Genomic DNA, 20,043 nt, shown 5'->3' on the forward strand with positions numbered 1-20,043 from the left:
ATTTGCATGATAAAGAATATGTCCATGGATTTTCTTATGTACATTTATATAAAATTTACCCTTTATTCTTAAGCTTAAGTACAGTAGACAGCCTTGAACACCTGTACATGCATCAATGCACAGCAAACAATGTTTGTTAAAACTATACAGAGGAACACTTAAGGTCCATGAAAGGAAAAAACAAATTTGTATTCAGAGCCATTGGGGGTAATACGTAAAGTAAGCATTACCAACTATATTTATATCAACCAGATAAGCAGGAGATAAATAAAGCAGGTGGCCTGATACTGTCACTGAGTATAGCAAGGGGGAAGGGTAAAAAAAAAAAATGTAAAAGGGGGAGAAAGCAACAATGGATGAGAAGGAGAGGTGCGTGTAGCACACTAGCCCAGGCCCACCCATCCTTAGACAGATACAGTCAGTGTTAAGTTTAACCACTAGAGGACCAGACCTTTTCTGGCACTTTCTGTTTACATGTAACAATCATTGTTTTTAGTAGAACATTTTTTAAAACTCCGAAACATATATATATTTTTTTAAACAGTGGCCATAGGGAATAAATTGGTGAGTTTTGCAGTTATTTATGTCTCACAGTATTTGAGCAGTGAGTTTTCAAACACTTTTTTTGGGGAAAAAAATAAACTTTTTTGAGTTTTAATGCAAAAAAACACAATTCATAACCCAATTTTTGGTAAACTATAAAAGATGATGTTACACCGAGTAAATAGATGCCAAACAAATCACGATTTAAAATTGCGTACACCCGTGCATTGGTGACAACAACATAAATTTTAGTATCCATAGGCAACGCTTTAAAAGCCTTTACAGGTTACTACTTTATACCAGATTTAGAGGGGAGGTCTGGTGCTAGAATTTCTGTCCTTGATCTGACGTTTATGGTGATACCTCATATGTGTGGGACAACCGCTGTTTGCGTGCGTGTGGGACCAACACGTGCGTTCGTCTTTGCATGAAAGCATGGGGGGATGGGGGCATTTCATTTATTTTATACTGTCGCTTTCAAAAAAAATTTTTTTTCATCATTTTTATTGCTGTCACAACGAATTTAACACCCCTAGTGACAGCATGTGACAAGTATTCTTTATGGAGAGTTCTGGGGTCAATAAGACATCTTCCCAGTACAACCACTTGAAGTCCAGTGACATAAAAGGTGCAAAATTGTTTGACCTTCTTGTACATAAGGGGTCAATGCAATCCAGTGAGCCTTCTTCTTTGAGGATATACTAAGCACTTGATAAAACACAAATACAGTTGGGTCCATATATATTTTGACACAGGAGCAATTTTCATACTTTTGTCTCTGTGTGCCACCAGAATAAATGAAAACGAATCAATCCAAATGAATTTGAAGTGCAGACGTTCAGCTTTAATTCAAGGGGTTGAACATAAATATCAAGTACAAATTTTAGGAACTGCAACCATTGTTATACACAGTCCCTCCAATTTCAGGGGCTCAAATGTAATTGGACAAATGAATATAATCATAAATAAAATGTTCATTTTTAATATTTTGTTGAGACTCCTTTACTGGCAATGACTGCCTAAAGTCTGGAACCCATGGACATTACCAAAGACTGAGTTTCCTCCTTTCTGATGCTTTGCCAGGCTTTAACTGCAGCTGTCTTCAGTTGTTCTTTGTGGGTCTTTCTGCTTTCAGCAAGTGAAATGCATGGTCAATGGGGTTGAGATCAGGTGACTGACTCGGCCATTGCAGAATATTCCACTTCTTTTCTTTCAAAAGCTCCTGGGTTGCTTTTGCAGTGTGTTTTGGATCATTGTCCATCTGTACTGTGAAGCGTCGTCCAATCAACTTTGCTGCATTTGACTGAATCTGGGGACAAGTATATCTTTAAACACTGCAGAATTCATCTGGCTGCTTCTGTCACATCATCAATAAACACCAATGACCTAGTGCCATTAGAAGCCATGCGTGCCCATGCCATCACACTGCCTCCACCATGTTTTACAGATGACATTGTGTGCTTTGGATCATGAGCTGTTCCAAGCCTTCACCACACTTTTTTTCTTCCCGTCATTCTGGTACAGATTAATCTTCGTTTCATCCATCCACAGAATGCTTTTGCACAACTGGTGTGGCTTTTTAGATTTTTTTTGGCAAAGTCTAATCTGGCTGTTCTATCCTTCAGGCTTATGAATGGTTTTTACCTTGTGGTGAACCCTCTGTATTTGCTCTCGTAAAGTCTTCTCTTGATTGTAGACTTTGACAATGATACGTCCACCTTCTGGAGAGTGTCTTTCACTTGTCTGCATGTTGTAAATGGGTTTTTCTTTACCATAGAGAGTATCCTGCGATCATCCACCACTGTTGTCTTCCATATATGTCCATGCCCTTTTATGTTGCTGTGCTCACCGGTGCATTCTTCTTTCTTCAGAATGTACCAAACTGTTGATTTGGCCACTCCTAATGTTGCTGCTATCTCTCTGATGGATTTGTTTAGTTTTTGAACCCTTACAATGGCCTGTTTCACTTGCATGGACAGCTCCTTTGAACGCATGATGTAGGTTCACAGCAATAGATCCCAAATGCAAATACCACACTTAGAATCAACTCCAGACCTTTTGCCTGCTTAATTGATGAAGAAGTAACGGAGTAGCTCACACCTGGCCATGAAACAGCTTTTGATTCAATTGTCCAATTAATTTTGGTCCCTTGAAAAAGGGGGGATGGCTGCTTTTAAGAGCTGTAATTCCTAAACCCTTCTTCCAATTTGGATGTGCATACCCTCAATTTTAACCTGAGAATTTGCACTTTCAGCCCATATCCATTATATAACTATAGCTTGAATATGTTTTGGTAAATACCTGAAAAAAAACTAAAATTGTGCCTGTGTCCAAATATATATGGACCTAACTGTATGTCTTATAAGTTTGGCTATGACAAGGAATGTTCTGTATGCACTTGTGGATAAGGGCCTCCTATGGGTCATTGTAATAGACACTTATTCATAACCACTGTGCCTTGGGACAGGACCACCAAATATAAAATACAATATATTGCCAAAAGTATTGGGACACCTGCCTTTACATGCACACAAACTTTAATGGCATCCCAGTCTTAGTCCGTAGGTTTCAATATTGAGTTGGCCCACCTTTGCAGCTATACCAGCTTCAACTCTCCTGGGAAGGCTGTCTACAAGGTTTAGGAGTGTGTCTATGGGGAAGTTTGACCATTCTTCCAGAAGTGCATTTGTGAGGTCAGGCACTGATGTCGGACGAGAAGGCCTGGCTTGCAGTCTCAGCTCTAATTCATCCCAAAGGTGTTCTATTGGGTTAAGGTCAGGGCTCTGTGCAGGCCAATCAAGTTCCTCCACCCCAAACTCGCTCATCCATGTCATGTTGGAACAGGAAGGGGTCATCCCCAAACTGTTCCCACAAAGTTGGGAGCATGAAATTGTCCAAAATGTCTTGGTATGCTGACGCCTTAAGAGTTCCCTTCACTGGAACTAAGGGGCCAAGCCCAACCCCTGAAAAACAACCCCACAACATAATCCCCCCTCCACCAAACTTTACACTTGGCACAATGCAGTCAGGCAAGTACCGTTCTCCTGGCAACCGCCAAACCCAGACACTTCCATTGGATTGCCAGACAGAGAAGTGTGATTTGTCACTCCAGAGAATGTGTCCACTGCTCCAGAGTCCAGTGACGGCGTGCTTTACACCACTGTATTTGATGCTTTGCATTGCACTTGGTGATGTAAGGCATGGATGCAGCTGCTCTGCCATGGAAACCTATTTCAAGAAGCTCTCTACACACTGTTGTGCTAATCTGAAGGCCACACGACGTTTGGAGGTCTTTAGCTTTTGACTCTGTAGACAGTTGACTTTTGACTCTGTAGACGTGGCCTACCACGTAGTGAGTTGCTGTTGTTCCCAGTTGCTTCCACTTTGTTATAATACCACTAACAGTTGACCGTGGAATATTTAGTAGCAAAGACATTTTACGAATGGAATTATTGTACAGGTGGCATCCTATCACGGTACCACGCTTGAATTCACTGAGATCCTGAGAGCAACCCATACTTTCACAAATGTTTGTAGAAGCAGTCTGTATGCCAAAGTGCTTGATTTTATACACCTGCGGCCACGGAGGTGTTTGAAACACTTGCATCCAATGATTTGGAGGGGAGTCCCAATACTTTTGGCAATATAGTGTAGATGCATATAGGAGAGGAAGGGGTTGGGTGTAAAATGTGATGTTCATACAATTTCATAAACTCCAACAGACTTGTAGCAATGTGTTTCTTGTTTTCTGTTTTAGCTGCCCTGATTACTGTCTTGCATTACTGTTGTATTCCTTGTAAATCCTAAATGCAGCAGGTGTCCCTTCTACTTTTTAAAGGCCTGTTTTTTTTCCTCATTTAATTGTTTTGTTTACACGCACTAGAATTTAGCCACATAGGTATTAATTTTGTTCTTTTCATTTGTTACCTAGTGGATCATAATGACTAATGCACTTTTTCAATTCATCTTTAAGAACCACTTCCTGTCCGCCTTATAGCAGTAATACTGCTACAGGGTGGCAAAGGTGCGCAAAATTGTGTGCGTTTCCTTCTTTTCTCTGTACAGTCACCAGTTAATGTCCCTGATTACTGTCACACCAGTTATATGATGATGCTGTACTGCACTGGTGACAGTATATAAAAAAAAAAAAAGTTTTTACTTACTTTTTCCAAAAAACTATGACCATAAAATTACAACTTCAAAAAACTTGTCATGCCTCCTACTAATTACCTCAGACTGTCTGCTTTCCAAAAAGGGGTCATTTGGGGGATATCTGTACTGTTCTGACATTTTTGGACCTCAAGAAATTGGATCAGCCATCAGTACATCAGGATTGATCAATTTTCAGATATATACCATAATTTGTGGACTCTATAATTTTCCTACAGACAAAATAATAAACACTGATTTGGGTTATTTTCAACAAAGAAATGTAGCAGAATACATCTTGTCCTACAGTTATGAAGGACAATTATTTATTTCCCAAATTTTGTAACCAAAACTAAGAAGAACATGGTTTTTTTTTTTCTTCAAAATTTTCAGTCTTTTTTTGTTAATTTATTAAAAAATAAAAACCCAAGTGGTGATTAAATACCACCAAAAGAATGCTCTAGTTGTGCGAACAAAGTGATAAAAATTTAGTTTGGGTACAGTGTTGCATGACCACGCAATTGTCATTCAAAGTGTGAGAGCGCTGAAAATTGATTAGGAAAAGATCCGTCCATCAGTCAAAACTCATTTCGTTCAGTGCTATCACTGTAACCAAATTGCACATGTACCAAATGGACGATTCTTCAGCAAGGGAGCCCAAGCAAAAAAGTGGTTACTTATGTCACAAGGGTGGCTTAATAAACCATAATTGTATCGTAAAGAATAACAGTTTTATTATAAACCAAAAAAGTCTAAATTATATAAAATTATTAATGCACACACAACATCTTAAATAACATCAAAAACCGCTAAATGGTGTCCAACACTATGTGTTGGTTTTAAAACTATTCTCACCATCAGTCTGAATGTCACAAACCGAACCTATTGGGGTGGAAGGTGTACTTGTATGGCTTTCCATGTAATCCCTAGTAATCAGGCTGAAGGTTGGCCTGGGCAGGAAGGGGGTAAAGGTGTCTGCTATGGAAGTGGTTACAAAATAAAGAGCCTTTGTTGAATGTTGAGTTCCATTTGCCCAATCAGTATCAGGATAATTAAAACTGGCCATAATAACAATATGTAATATGATTATTGTGCTAGAGGTTGTTTCAGAACATAAAGATGTGTGGTTATTATTATTATTATACAGTATTTATAAACTGTTAAAGGTCCTATTAGGGCCATGTAGCCTCAATCTTCTCAAGCTTTTGTTAGAGGGTAAAGATTTGATGGTGGTAAATACTTGATTGTTAAGCGAGAGGACAATTCCATAGAGTTTTGAATAATAACGTAAGGCTTTTTGACTTACTGTCCTTTCTCATTGATGTACTATGTCATTAGTATGGGTGCGTATTTTTGGAACATAGTTACAAACCTGTTTTTATTTGAATGTGCTAACCTCCTTCCACGCTTTGTCTCCGTTTTTGCAAACTATTTGTGTTGTGTATAACTTTGATCCAACAGTAAATGTAAGGTACTACGACAGATAAGTTGGTGTATCCCTTGTGGCCTCTTGTGTTGCTTCTAAGTAATGAATGTCACAGCAAAGCTACAATTTTTGCTGATTTTCCTATTTAAATCAGAGCAGCTTCTGTGATGAGTGTCATGAATTGCACAGCGTGCGGAGGTTCTCCCCCACCCCTACAGCCGTTGTAACTTTTGAAATTGGTGTGGATGTGTGGGGCTTCGCCTGTCAAACTGTGCCAATTATTTAGGGCTTGTTACACTTGCTTCAACTTTAACATTCATTAAAGCGCCTACCATTTCAACATGCTTTTCTTGATGTGTTTTTGGTGCTTTAGTGATGCTTCTGTGTTGACTTTTGAAGCTTTAATGAAGCTTAGCAGATGGCCTATGTGTGTTGATATCTCATACCTGCAATACCTCCAAACCAAAGCGAAGCTAAAGCTGAATGAAAGCATCGCAAAAGCTGCAGGTGCGGCAAGCGAGCTTTGATTTGGCCAGTAACACAATTTCTATTTTAGGGTGTCTTCAGTCTGTATAGAGGAGCACCAGAGACACCTTTTTGTACAGCAGCATTTTCAATAAAGGGGAAGAGGGTAGTGTTGAATGCACTATGCCAGTGGTGGTGAACCTATGGCACACATGCCGCAGCGGGCACGTGGAGCCCTCTCCGTCGGCACTTAAGCTAAGTCACCCCAGCATCGCCAAGCAGCCGAGCATCAGATAACAGTGGACGTAGGGGCCATGCTCATACTCTAAAAGGAGTAGCGGCGCCAGGAGATGCTGTCATTGATGGTCAGTGGAACTTTTCCCCCTTGTGCTGGTGGTCAGTGGAACATTTGACCCCTTGTGCTGGTGGTCAGTGGAACTTTGCAACCTTGTGCTGGTGGTCAGTGGAACATTTGACCCCTTGTGCTGGTGGTCAGTGGAACTTTGCCCCCTTGTGCTGGTGGTCAGTGGAACTTTGCCCCCTTGTGCTGGTGGCCAATGGAAACTATGTTATGGTGTTTTTCTTTTAAGACAAAAGATGTTAATGTATGGGTTGTGTTCTGTCTCTCCAATCTAAGCATTGATAGTGTGATCTCTGTAACTTACAGTTGTGATGAGATAGCGATAACTTCAACCTCAGTTGGATACCACAGTCAGTGACTCAATCGATAAGACATCTTGTAGATCGTGTGAAGTTTATTCCATAAACTGAGAGAATCTTACAACAATGAACATTCGATAGGTGTCAGGGCAGGAGCCGAGGAACGGACAGGCAGGCCTAACAATGTAACGCACTGGCTGACGACAACCACCACCCACAGACCGAAGTCCCTCAGGGTGCGGAGTCTAAGTCCCAGGCTGCCCTTCACCAGGGCCCCTGATGGTGGGGATGGACTTGACGCAGCCAAGAACCAGGTCGCGGCCCCCGAGACACCTCAGCTGCGGTAATGGCCGCCGCCAATGGCGTGTAGCTGGTGGAAGAAACAAAAGAGTAGTCAGACAAGCCGGGGTCAACAACAGGACAAAACAGTACAGGACAGCAGACGAGAATCACAGGTCACAAGCCGGGTTCAGCAACAGAGGGTCAGATCAAAGGAGAATACAAAGAATAGTCAAGTCACAAGCCGAATCAGAATACCAGGAGAGTCACGAGAGTCAGAACAGAGTAATAGTGACACAAAGACACAAGACACAAGTGCAAAGAGCATGTGCGGGCCACAGGCTTATATGTCATCAGCCACGCCCCTCTGGGGGGTGGACCTCAGAGACCTGAAGGCATAATAAGGATTCCCATCATGCACAGCAGAATCCAAGATGGACGCCAGCACATGGAGTAACATAACCTCAGGGAAAAGGTAGGACCTTGACAATAGGTCAAAAGATCATAATGTGCTTTACTTCATGACATGAGACTTGCTGCAATGCCTTACTGGGAAAAGGGGTGGGCTATCTATACAGCATTAACTAAACCACAGGAAAGGGAGGAGCAGAAACAAAATGTAGAAACACTTAAAGACATATGACAGTCAGTATGACAGTCATGTGAAACATGACAGGTTGTTTTTTCTAAACTAAAACCTCAGTATTCAGGTTTAATTGCAGTGTTGGCACTTTGCAAAAAATGTGGGTTTTGGATTGCAGTTTGGGCACTCGGTCTTTAAAAGGTTTGCCATTACTGCACTATGCACTGGCAGATTTAGGTGGATTTGACTAACAAATGAAAGCCACATTCCTGCTAACACTTATCAAGCAGTGGAAGACCTTTAGTAAAGTCATGCAATTTACCAAAGATGGAATTTAGGGTTGTCATTTGGTTTTTGGAGATAGATTTTAGCAAAAAAAAGTGTTTTTTTTTTTTCTTAACTCTTATTAACCCTTAGTTTACTCTAATTAGCCCTAAATAGCTCTACTTTCCCATCTCCCCCAATCTTTTACTTAAAAATCACATATGACATTTTTTTTTTCATATTTATTCATTATTACTTTATCTTATTCAATGACGGTCATAGCTGAATAAACAGGCTCCTAGCAGAAGTGTAAACATTGCTCATTGGTCCATTGGGGGGTGTACAGGTGTGAGAGTTGAACTAGTTAAAAACATCAGTAAGGGTGCACAGGATAGTATTGTGAATAGTTACCGGTCTACTTTTAGAATTTTGGGCACTGTTATCACTAGAGAAAACCATGGTGTAATGATGGGATTTAAAGGATATGGCTGCAAATCTTTTAAAGTGGGTTTACTGAAGAAACCGGATATGGGTTTCTGTTTATGCACGTGGTAAGGAATTTGTGTTTTTTGTCGCATACCTTAAAAAAACATGTATACTATACCAGTTTAAAAAAGCCAGGAAACAGCTCAGCAGTTGTACAATCAAAGACCAGAATGGGGAAAGGTGCAATAACATTAGCAAAAACAGACATTAAATAGATAATAGCATCGCCTCATCATTGACTGGTATGATGTGAGGAGCAGAGGTGCAACAGTTAAACCCTGTTCCAACTCAGCAGTTTGTTTCACAGTCAAAAAAACTAAATGTGGGAAAGATGCAAAAACAACATTAACAAAAACCGTTCTAAATCGCAGGATTGCCTCTTGGTAAACTGCTATAGTGTCAGAGGAAGAGGCGTGACAGGTAAATTGATGCTCTAGGCAGAGATAACATAACCATGTACTATGTTTGTACTATGTAAAACAAACAAGTCACTACCAAGGTTCTCCTTGCTTCCAGGTGTTCCGATTATATGGTGAGGAGAGGCTAAAAAAATGATGTAGCTCTGTGACAATGAGCGTAAGGTGCAAATATTGTGGGAAAATATTGAGGATATTGGCATCCTGCTACAAAGGAATATTAGCAATACATAGTGTTCAGTAATAGCTGAGGGGTTATTGGGTTTGAAGAGGGTCTAGAAAGCAGTGCAGTGCACAGGAGTCAGATAGTCTACCGTTCCTCCACTGATGCAACACCTCCGCATTTCAAATTGTGTGTGGGCAGGAGGGCAAGATGATCAAGGCGAAGATTTTATCTTTTCTAGTGCTAGCATAAACTCTGTGGTCGCTTGTTGGGTATATCGGTGCAAATTTGTGCCTATCCCAGTACCTGAACATCCACACACAATCTGGATGAAAATGATGATGGGGTCTGCACCAATAAGGGGTAAAGGTAATTGTATGCCACAGGAGAGCAGTCTTATCCTGCAGGGGAATTTAAAAGAGGACAATGACAGGGCAATCGCATGGGTAGATTGAGGGACTGTAAGGGTATGTAAGTTTTGTAGCTTTCCCGTCTCTTCATACAAGCATATGGAGTGGGTAACCCCATTTATACATGTTTACAGGCTTTCCCAGGTGGTATAGTGGGACCTTTCAGCAGATATGTCTGCTTGCAGCCCTAAGAAAACTCTCTGCCAAAATGTATGCTTGTTAACCCTTTCATAATCAGAATGATGCCTAGATGACCAGGCCAAATTTAGCTGCATCAACATGGATCGGTTAACTTGACAAAAGTAAATTTTCATAATTCATTATATAGTTTTTTTTTAAAAATGACATATAAAGCTTTTATTTGGTACATTATAAAAATTGCTTATTTCTTTATTATTATCATTTGCTCATCACAGCTGACCTAGGGATCACGTAATCAGGAACCATTCTGATTAGTTCCTGATCCTCAGTGGGGATTGAGAGCCAGCACCTACCCAAACCATTGGCTGATGGCTATTCATAGGGAGAACTCCTATAAATGTAATTTATTTACAAATTACAAGCAGCGAGGCTGAAGGATCTGCTTTTTCTTTTTTTTTTTTTTGCTTACCTTATCCTCTTTTGAATTTGTACAGTTCTACATCAGCATCTTTTTTTTTTTTTTTTTTTCTATCCATATTTTAGTTTTGTAATTGCAGATCAAAGTAAAAAGTCCACTGTGTTTTGTAGGCAAATAAAATGTGCTCTTGCTGTGTTCCACAACCTTTCTCCAGAAGTAGGTGTTTGTAGTTAAAGCCCTTTGATGTTTATCAGTATCTACTACAAAAAAATAAATAAATAATTGGCAGCTTTCTTTTGTCTTTACCTTTCAGGAAGAAGAACGCTTGTCTATACACAACTTCAGGTTTGTTTTTTAGCTTTGTTATATATTTTTAGACTCAAAGGAAATTGTATACATTACTGTAAAAAATCATGAGGGAGTTTGGACACTTTTTATAGTCAATTGTCTGCTTCCTGCCCCATGTCTGTCAGCATTGTGCTCCCTTTTTTTTTTTTTTTTTTATAACTTGTATAATGTCTCCTTTCCATTGTGTAACAGTATGGGGGTAATGTCGGGGGCACATTACAGGTCAAGACTACAGGTTTTAAAGCACCATTTTAAAAAAATAAATCCCTACAATCTTATCGGCCCTCTGTTTGAATGTTACTCCTACTGTCCCTTTTTTTTTTTTTTTTTTTTTTTTTTTAAGAGTTGCAGCAAAAAGTATCCCTTGCCACAATTTTTCTGTGTGATTTTCTTTAACATTTTGGTGTGGAAAATTACCAAGAGCTGCAGAGTAGCAAAATCTGAAGGAGTAGACTGAAGATGGTCAAAATGTAGTACAAATTATGTGTCTCTGGTATCTTTCATAACCGAGCAGGGTGCAATGAAAGAGAAGGATCATGTGACTATGCTATTCCTCATGACCATGGTTTAAAAATAAATGTAACAGCAACACTGCTATTGACAATTCCATTTTGGGGTGTGGTAGTACACACTGCCATCAAAGATTCTCTGGGAGTGATTTTTTTGGTGTGGGGGTTTCCATTGTGGTGGTTGTATTTTAAATAAATGGGCCATCTAAATACAATGTATGGTATTATGGGTGCATAAAGTGCACTGCATTGTATCGTTCTGGTGTGAATTAGATAAAGATTTCATCTCAACTTTCATACTGTGACACTAATACTGTGATAATTGGAGTTGAGTTCTCAAAAATGAAGGCTGAATTCAAATAATTTACTGTAGCCTTAAATGGGCTTTGTGTAGGTGATTCAGTAACATTTACTTAGAAGCAAGCATTACTTCCTTGCTTACTATCAAACTCTTTGCAATAAGCAGATCTGATGTCTGCTATGGAAAATTTAGTTGTTAATAGTTTTTGTTTTTATTTTTTTTTTTAAAGCAAAACACTTTTTGATTATGTATACATTTTTGATCCCTATGACATAAATGTAGTGGAACTTTATTCAAACAAAGTACACAGTTGCAGAAATACTTGTGTGAACTGTTTTACATGCCAAAATATTTGAGATTTTGATATTCACACAAGTGACCTATAACCAGAAGGTAGTATCATTACTTAGAGTTTACAGCATTGCAGTTTCATGTGCTACCTTCTTGCCCTAGCTTGCTCACTGGTTTATTAATGATCATGATATTGTTAGAATAACCGCACAGTGCAGTGTTGGCTGTCATATACTTCCTGGGATTTCTGGTATTCAGGGTTTATGGGAAGTTATTAAAGGCCACTTTAGGCTTTTGGATTTGTCTTGTTATTCTATGCAGTATTCTGGGATGTACATGATGAGAATGGATCATTCCCATTGTAGACTTGATTTATAACTGGGTTGTTCTGAGATGGGAATCATTAGCATAGGCAAGTTCATCAAGATATGTTCTGCCACTAATTGTTTATTGGATTTGCAGAGTAGAGCAATCTAATACAGATGATTAAAAACAAGATGGATTTTATGCTGGTAATATTCATGGCAAATGTCTGTTTAACCCCTTCGCTTTTACAGTTTGTAGATTAATGTTCCGCTGCGCACGGGATCAGGGAGGAAATGGTAAAGTGATACTAGAGCAGGGGTGGCTAACCTGTGCCTCTCCAGCTGTTGTGGAACTACATTTCCCATGAGGCATTGCAAAGATGGGAAGTTACTGACTTGCAGAGGCATGATGGAACTTGTAGTCCTGCAGCAGCTGGAGAGCCGCAGGTTGGCCACCCCTGTACTAGAGGCTTTTTTTTTTTAAATAACAAACATATTATACTTACCTGCTCTGTGCAAGTGTTTTGCACAGAGCAACCCCAATCCTCCTCTTCTCGGGTCCCCTGCTGGCATCCTGGACTGCTCCCCCCTGTCGAGTGCTTGCTCCAGAGCCCCGATCTGTGCGTCCATAAGACCCTCTGAACAGGGCTCAGCCCCACCTCAGCTACCTCCTCACTGGCTGTGATTGACAGCAGTGGAAGCCAATGGGGCCAATGAGGAAGCAGAACGCCAGGACAGCAGCCGCTCTTGTGCACATCACTGAATTGGGATCGAGCTTAGGTAAGTATTGGGGGAACTGCAGGGGGAGCTTCATACTGGTTATTTACCTTCATGCATAGAAATACTTTAACTTGTGTCCCCTTTTACTGCTAAGAATGATAAAAATATAAACAAAATTTAAGGTACAGACTTTTAAGCTTGCCATACATGGATCGAAATTCAGCAGGAACTGGCTGAATTTCAATCCATGTATGGCCATTTCCGTTCATGAGAAGACAATCTATCGATGAATGGGATTGCTGGAAAATTTCAGTTTTATCAGCGCTGCATGATCTGTGTATTCTGACAGCGGGGGAGTTTCCCAGCTGTCAGAAAACCACACAGTGGGGAGGATTCCCATAGCCAAACTGAATGTGTGGATGGGGGAATCCGTTCAGCTTTTTTTGTTTGAACAAGAAAAACGGAACTGTGCGTGTACCGCTTTAGTCATGCTGCTTCCAGTTCTCATCCTCCAATGCTCCATGCTTCCTTAACTGCAATCTGCGTAACAGGCATACTCCATACACAAACATTTATTTCAGACAAAGTGCATGAAAATTATTTCCCTTTGAATTCAATGCAACTGTTCACATTGCTGCACTGCGTTTTGAAAAGTCTTGCATGCTGTACCTTTTGGTGTACTTTTTAAAACCATACCACTCACCCTCATTGATTTTCTATGGTAAACACACCAAACCCCCCCATTGATTTTTATGGGTAACACATAAAAAATGCACTTGCGGTGTCCAAATTTTACAGGTGCATGCCGGGAGTCAGGAATCCAAAAAACACACTATAAAATGCATGGAAAATGTGGTAATACTGCGTTTTTAAGTGCACCAATGTGAAAGTGACCTTAGTATTGATTTATGTTTACTCTTTAGTATTGTTTATGTATAAGCATAAATTTTTTTTCCACTAAAAACTAGCTCTTTACTTGATGAAGTTTGTTTTTTTTTGTTTTTTTTAGGATTGTCATATATTTTCACACTGCTGGCAGTTATGTTTGCTATGTTGTTCCCAACCCCCAAATTTATTGCTTTGGTACGTTCCATGGTCTATGACTGTGCTGTACAATTAAGAAATTTTGATTTGGTCTGTCCTTATCCTTACATAAATCCTTATCTTGGAGTGCAGTACAGGACACTGGACCCTCCCTTATGTTTCCTGTGGTCACTCCTGATTGCTTTCAAAAAACCCCCCAAAAACTAATGTCTCACTAGGGGTGGCCCTAGCAAGGTTTTTTGCCAGTGTCCAATCCCCTGAGGGTAACATCTATATAATACATACTCTGTGAATGCAAGCCCTTTTTTATATATATATATATATATATATATATATATATATATATATATATATATATATTTTTTTTTTTATTTATTTATTTTTTTTTTCCATTTTTGCTTTGAATACAGTACTGAAGGGTCCGTGCTTCTTATGTTCCTTGGCTTACCTAGGGAGGTTTCCTCTTACTTCTAGCTTTGGTAACCACTTTAATAAAATAAGAATTGAGCGGGAATCTTTCCAGTGGGAATGCAGACAGTCTCAAAAACCTTTACATAGCCTATAGCGATTTCCTTCTCTGTCCACAAAAATAAAAAGTTATGGTTGAAATTGTGATCTATATGATTTGTTTTTCTTCACATATAAATCTAATTATTGTCATTATTTTGTAGCATACTGTTGAATAATGACATTTTTCATACATGTCTCTTGGCCTGTGCTGTGGAAGTTGTCATGGCTACTTATGGAGGTAAGAAAAATATATGAAAGTCTGCCTTTGCTGGTGTTGCTAGGCTGCGTATATGACAGTTTGTGCAAGTCATTTTCCCCCAGTACTTTTCTTACTAGTTCTACAAATATGAAATTTCCATAAAAGAGTGTAATGCTTTTCTTTTGGTAAAAGTGGCTGTAAACCTCTGACATGAAAAATGAACAAAGAATATCCTTCTATAGTGTATAGTTGCCTTAATCCTAGTGTAATTCTGTCTGCTGCCTGCTTTGCTATCCAGTCATGTAATTTCTAACAGGTTGTGCAGACTTCAATCACTGGTGGGTAACGGATGAGGGGGTCTCTAGCACACAGCCTGTGATTGAAAATCTCAGCTGTGCATGTTTTCCTGTGAGACTACGTGGAGGTAGTGTGTCCATTCCCCCCCACTCATGTTTCAAAGTACACTCAGCTCTCCTCTCTAAGCTGTGCAGCTTGTGACGTCAGATCCCTGCTCCCTGCCTCTGAAAGCTCAGAAAAGCTATGTAAATTCTTCCCTTTAAATTGCTGTACAGAAAAGATGGCTGCATAATAACAGGTACATCTCATGTAGGAGGATTTGTTTCATCTTTGTGTATCACCTGAGGCTAGTTACTTCACTGGGTATGTGTAAGGGTTTACAACTAGAGATGAGCGAATCGAAGTAGGCGAAGTGGAATTCGTTTCGAATATTAGGAAAATTTCGATTCGCGCCGAATCCGAAAATTAGCAGACTTCGGATGCGCAAATCGAAATTTTTCCAAAAATGGCGGCGACATGTGCGGCGACGGAGCGGGGATCTGTGGGAAGGCGCGCAGACAAGGCGCGCTGACCCATAATGCATTCATTCATGACATGTGATCGCATTAGCCAATCGCCAGCCAGCCAGCACTGTGTAATGGTCGAGCTATAAATTGCGGCCATTTTAGAATTCTCCATTAGCCTCCAGTCATTCAAGAGAGACAGACCACCTGTCTGTATTGAGGGACAGAGTTAGGCCACAGAACCGTTACTTAGGGACACAGAACCGTTACTTAGGGACACAGAACCGTTACTTAGGGACACAGAACCGTTACTTAGGGACACAGAATTGTTACTCAGGGACAGACACAGAATTGTTACTCAGGGACAGACACAGAATTGTTACTCAGGGACAGACACAGAATTGTTACTGAGGGACAGACACAGAATTGTTACTGAGGGACACAGAATTGTTACTGAGGGACACAGAATTGTTACTGAGGGACACAGAATTGTTACTGAGGGACACAGAATTGTTACTGAGGGACACAGAATTGTTACTCAGGGACACAGAATTGTTACTGAGGGACACAGAATTGTTACTGAGGGACACAGAATTGTTACTGAGGGACAGACACAGAATTGTTACTGAGGGACAGACACAGAATTGTTACTCAGGGACAGACACAGAATTGTTACTCAGTGACAGACACAGAATTGTTACTCAGGGACACAGAATTGTTACTGAGGGACACAGAATTGTTACTGAGGGACACAGAATTGTTACTGAGGGACACAGAATTGTTACTCAGGGACAGACGCAGAATTGTTACTCAGGGACAGACGCAGAATTGTTACTCAGGAACAGACACAGAATTGTTACTCAGGGACAGACACAGAATTGTTACTCAGGGACAGACACAGAATTGTTACTCAGGGACAGACACAGAATTGTTACTCAGGGACAGACACAGAATTGTTACTCAGGGACAGACACAGAATTGTTACTGAGGGACAGACACAGAATTGTTACTGAGGGACAGACACAGAATTGTTACTGAGGGACAGACACAGAATTGTTACTGAGGGACACAGAATTGTTACTGAGGGACACAGAATTGTTACTGAGGGACACAGAATTGTTACTGAGGGACAGACACAGAATTGTTACTGAGGGACACAGAATTGTTACTGAGGGACACAGAATTGTTACTGAGGGACACAGAATTGTTACTGAGGGACACAGAATTGTTACTGAGGGACACAGAATTGTTACTGAGGGACACAGAATTGTTACTGAGGGACACAATTGTTACTGAGGGACAGACACAGAATTGTTACTCAGGGACACAGAATTGTTACTGAGGGACACAGAATTGTTACTGAGGGACACAGAATTGTTACTGAGGGACACAGAATTGTTACTGAGGGACACAGAATTGTTACTGAGGGACACAGAATTGTTACTGAGGGACAGACACAGAATTGTTACTGAGGGACAGACACAGAATTGTTACTGAGGGACACAGAATTGTTACTGAGGGACACAGAATTGTTACTGAGGGACAGACACAGAATTGTTACTAAGGGACACAGAATTGTTACTGAGGGACAGACACAGAATTGTTACTGAGGGACACAGAATTGTTACTGAGGGACACAGAATTGTTACTGAGGGACACAGAATTGTTACTGAGGGACACAGAATTGTTACTGAGGGACACAGAATTGTTACTGAGGGACACAGAATTGTTACTCAGGGACACAGAATTGTTACTCAGGGACACAGAATTGTTACTGAGGGACACAGAATTGTTACTCAGGGACAGACACAGAATTGTTACTCAGGGACAGACACAGAATTGTTACTCGGGGACACAGAATTGTTACTGAGGGACAGACACAGAATTGTTACTCAGGGACACAGAATCGTTGAATTAAAGAGTATGTCAGACAACACGCAGAGGAGTGGCAGAGGAAGCAATGTTTTAGGAGCGAGCAGACGTGGCAGCAGAGGAAGGGGTCGAGGCAGCACTAGTCGCAGCCAGAGGCCAGTGCTCCCGGTGTCATCCAGCGGTCGTGTCTCCACCGACAACCCTGCCGTCATCGATTGGTTGGCTCGGTCGTCTTCCTCTTCCCAGGTCACCTCTGACACCTACAGCCAACGGTCGGTGGGTACGTCAGACACAACCGTTAGTTGGCATGGCCCGGGAGCAAGCCCACTGAAATCACGTGTCCTCTACCTGCCCCTGTCCTTTGGTGTTCCCTCACCAAGCGAAGTATCGCATGCTGTGGGCTCAGCCCCACTGTACAGTGAGGAAGAGCTAACAGAGGGCGGTCAGGAACGGGGGGAGACATCCGCCTCTTCAGCAGCCAGGCGAAGAAGTACTGGCGAGGAGAGTGGCTCTGTAGCCGGTCTAGAGACAGGTCTGTCTCCTGACCCACACGCAGCCGAGGGGGCTAGTAGTGAGGCGGAGACCCTAATTGATGATGATGAGGCTGATCGCACTTGGCAGCCTCGTCGTCATCAGGCTATTGCTTCCGCATCATCAGGAGAAGAGGGTGCCAGCTTGGCAGCGAGCAAAACAGTCGGTGGGTTGCCCAGGAGGCAGCAGGGTCGCAGCAGTGTCAGTGGAGGCAAACGGCCACGGAGTAGAGCACCAGCTCCACTGCAGCCTACCACCACGGCCAGTAGTGGTGCCGGTGTGCACGGAGGAAGTAGCAGTCAGCCAGTGAGGAGTAGCGGGGGCAAAGTTTCCTACTCGGCGGTGTGGCAATTTTTCGTCAAGCCGCCCGAGGAAGTAAACGTAGCCGTATGTCGACTATGTGGCCAGAAAGTCAAGCGTGGCCAGGGGGCCCATGTTGGGACTACAGCGTTGCGTCAGCATATGCAGCGTCGCCATTTGGTGGCCTGGGAAAACCGTGATAAAGATACGGCGGTTCTGCCTGCCTCCTCATGCTGCTGCCAGGTCCAGAGTGTCTCACGGGTCCCTGTACGGCCTCCCATTGCTGCTGTCTCCATCTCCACACTCTGCCATGTGCCACTTTCAGGTCTCCTCACACTGCTGGTGTGTTCCATTTTGTCATAGGGTGCTGGCAGATTACAGGCCTCCCATTGCTGCTGCCAGGCCCGTAATCTGCCATGGGCCCCCGTACCGCCTCCTCATGCTGCTGCCAGGTCCAGAGTCTCTCATGGGTCCCTGTACGGCCTCCCATTGCTGCTGTCTCCATCGCCACACTCTGCCATGTGCCACTTTCAGGTCTCCTCACACTGCTTGTGTGTTCCATTTTGTCATAGGGTGCTGGCAGATTACGGGCCTCCCATTGCTGCTGCCAGGCCCGTAATCTGCCATGGGCCCCCGTACCGACTCCTCATGCTGCTGCCAGGCCCGTAATCTGCCATGGGCCCCTGTACCGCCTCCTCATGCTGCTGCCAGGTCCAGAGTCTCTCATGGGTCCCTGTACGGCCTCCCATTGCTGCTGTCTCTATCGCCACACTCTGCTATGTGCCACTTTCAGGTCTCCTCACACTGCTGGTGGGTTCCATTTTGTCATAGGGTGCTGGCAGATTACGGGCCTCCCATTGCTGCTGCCAGGCCCGTAATCTGCCATGGGCCCCCGTACCGCCTCCTCATGCTGCTGCCAGGTCCAGAGTCTCTCATGGGTCCCTGTACGGCCTCCCATTGCTGCTGTCTCCATCGCCACACTCTGCCATGTGCCACTTTCAGGTCTCCTCACACTGCTGGTGGGTTCCATTTTGTCATAGGGTGCTGGCAGATTACGGGCCTCCCATTGCTGCTGCCAGGCCCGTAATCTGCCATGGGCCCCCGTACCGCCTCCTCATGCTGCTGCCAGGTCCAGAGTCTCTCATGGGTCCCTGTACGGCCTCCCATTGCTGCTGTCTCCATTGCCACACTCTGCCATGTGCCACTTTCAGGTCTCCTCACACTGCTGGTGGGTTCCATTTTGTCATAGGGTGCTGGCAGATTACGGGCCTCCCATTGCTGCTGCCAGGCCCGTAATCTGCCATGGGCCCCCGTACCGCCTCCTCATGCTGCTGCCAGGTCCAGAGTGTCTCATGGGTCCCTGTACGGCCTCCCATTGCTGCTGTCTCCATCGCCACACTCTGCCATGTGCCACTTTCAGGTCTCCTCACACTGCTGGTGTGTTCCATTTTGTCATAGGGTGCTGGCAGATTACGGGCCTCCCATTGCTGCTGCCAGGCCCGTAATCTGCCATGGGCCCCCGTACCGCCTCCTCATGCTGCTGCCAGGTCCAGAGTGTCTCATGGGTCCCTGTACGGCCTCCCATTGCTGCTGTCTCCATCGCCACACTCTGCCATGTGCCACTTTCAGGTCTCCTCACACTGCTGGTGGGTTCCATTTTGTCAAAGGGTGCTGGCAGATTACGGGCCTCCCATTGCTGCTGCCAGGCCCGTAATCTGCCATGGGCCCCTGTACCGCCTCCTCATGCTGCTGCCAGGCCCGTAAGCTGTCATGGGTCCCTGTACGGCCTCCCATTGCTGCTGTCTCCATCGCCACACTCTGCCATGTGCCACTTTCAGGTCTCCTCACACTGCTGGTGGGTTCCATTTTGTCATAGGGTGCTGTATGGCCTCCCATTGCTGCTGCCTCCA

The 20,043-nt window shown here is 42.8% G+C and overlaps 1 protein-coding gene across 1 annotated transcript in view; it reads left to right on the forward strand.

The window, feature by feature from the left end:
* Window positions 1-20,043, forward strand: part of RB1 (RB transcriptional corepressor 1) — a 279,061-nt gene that overhangs the window by 66,032 nt on the left and 192,986 nt on the right. The window contains exons 15-16 of the mRNA XM_089679104.1: window positions 10,717-10,748; window positions 14,593-14,669. Coding sequence (XP_089535230.1) covers window positions 10,717-10,748; window positions 14,593-14,669 — 109 coding nt within the window. The remainder of the gene's footprint in view (window positions 1-10,716; window positions 10,749-14,592; window positions 14,670-20,043) is intronic.

Source organism: Staurois parvus, unplaced genomic scaffold (assembly GCF_062004578.1).
Source record: "Staurois parvus isolate SC_StPar_1 unplaced genomic scaffold, SC_StPar_1.0 ptg000017l, whole genome shotgun sequence".
Classification (NCBI taxonomy): Eukaryota; Metazoa; Chordata; class Amphibia; order Anura; family Ranidae; genus Staurois; species Staurois parvus.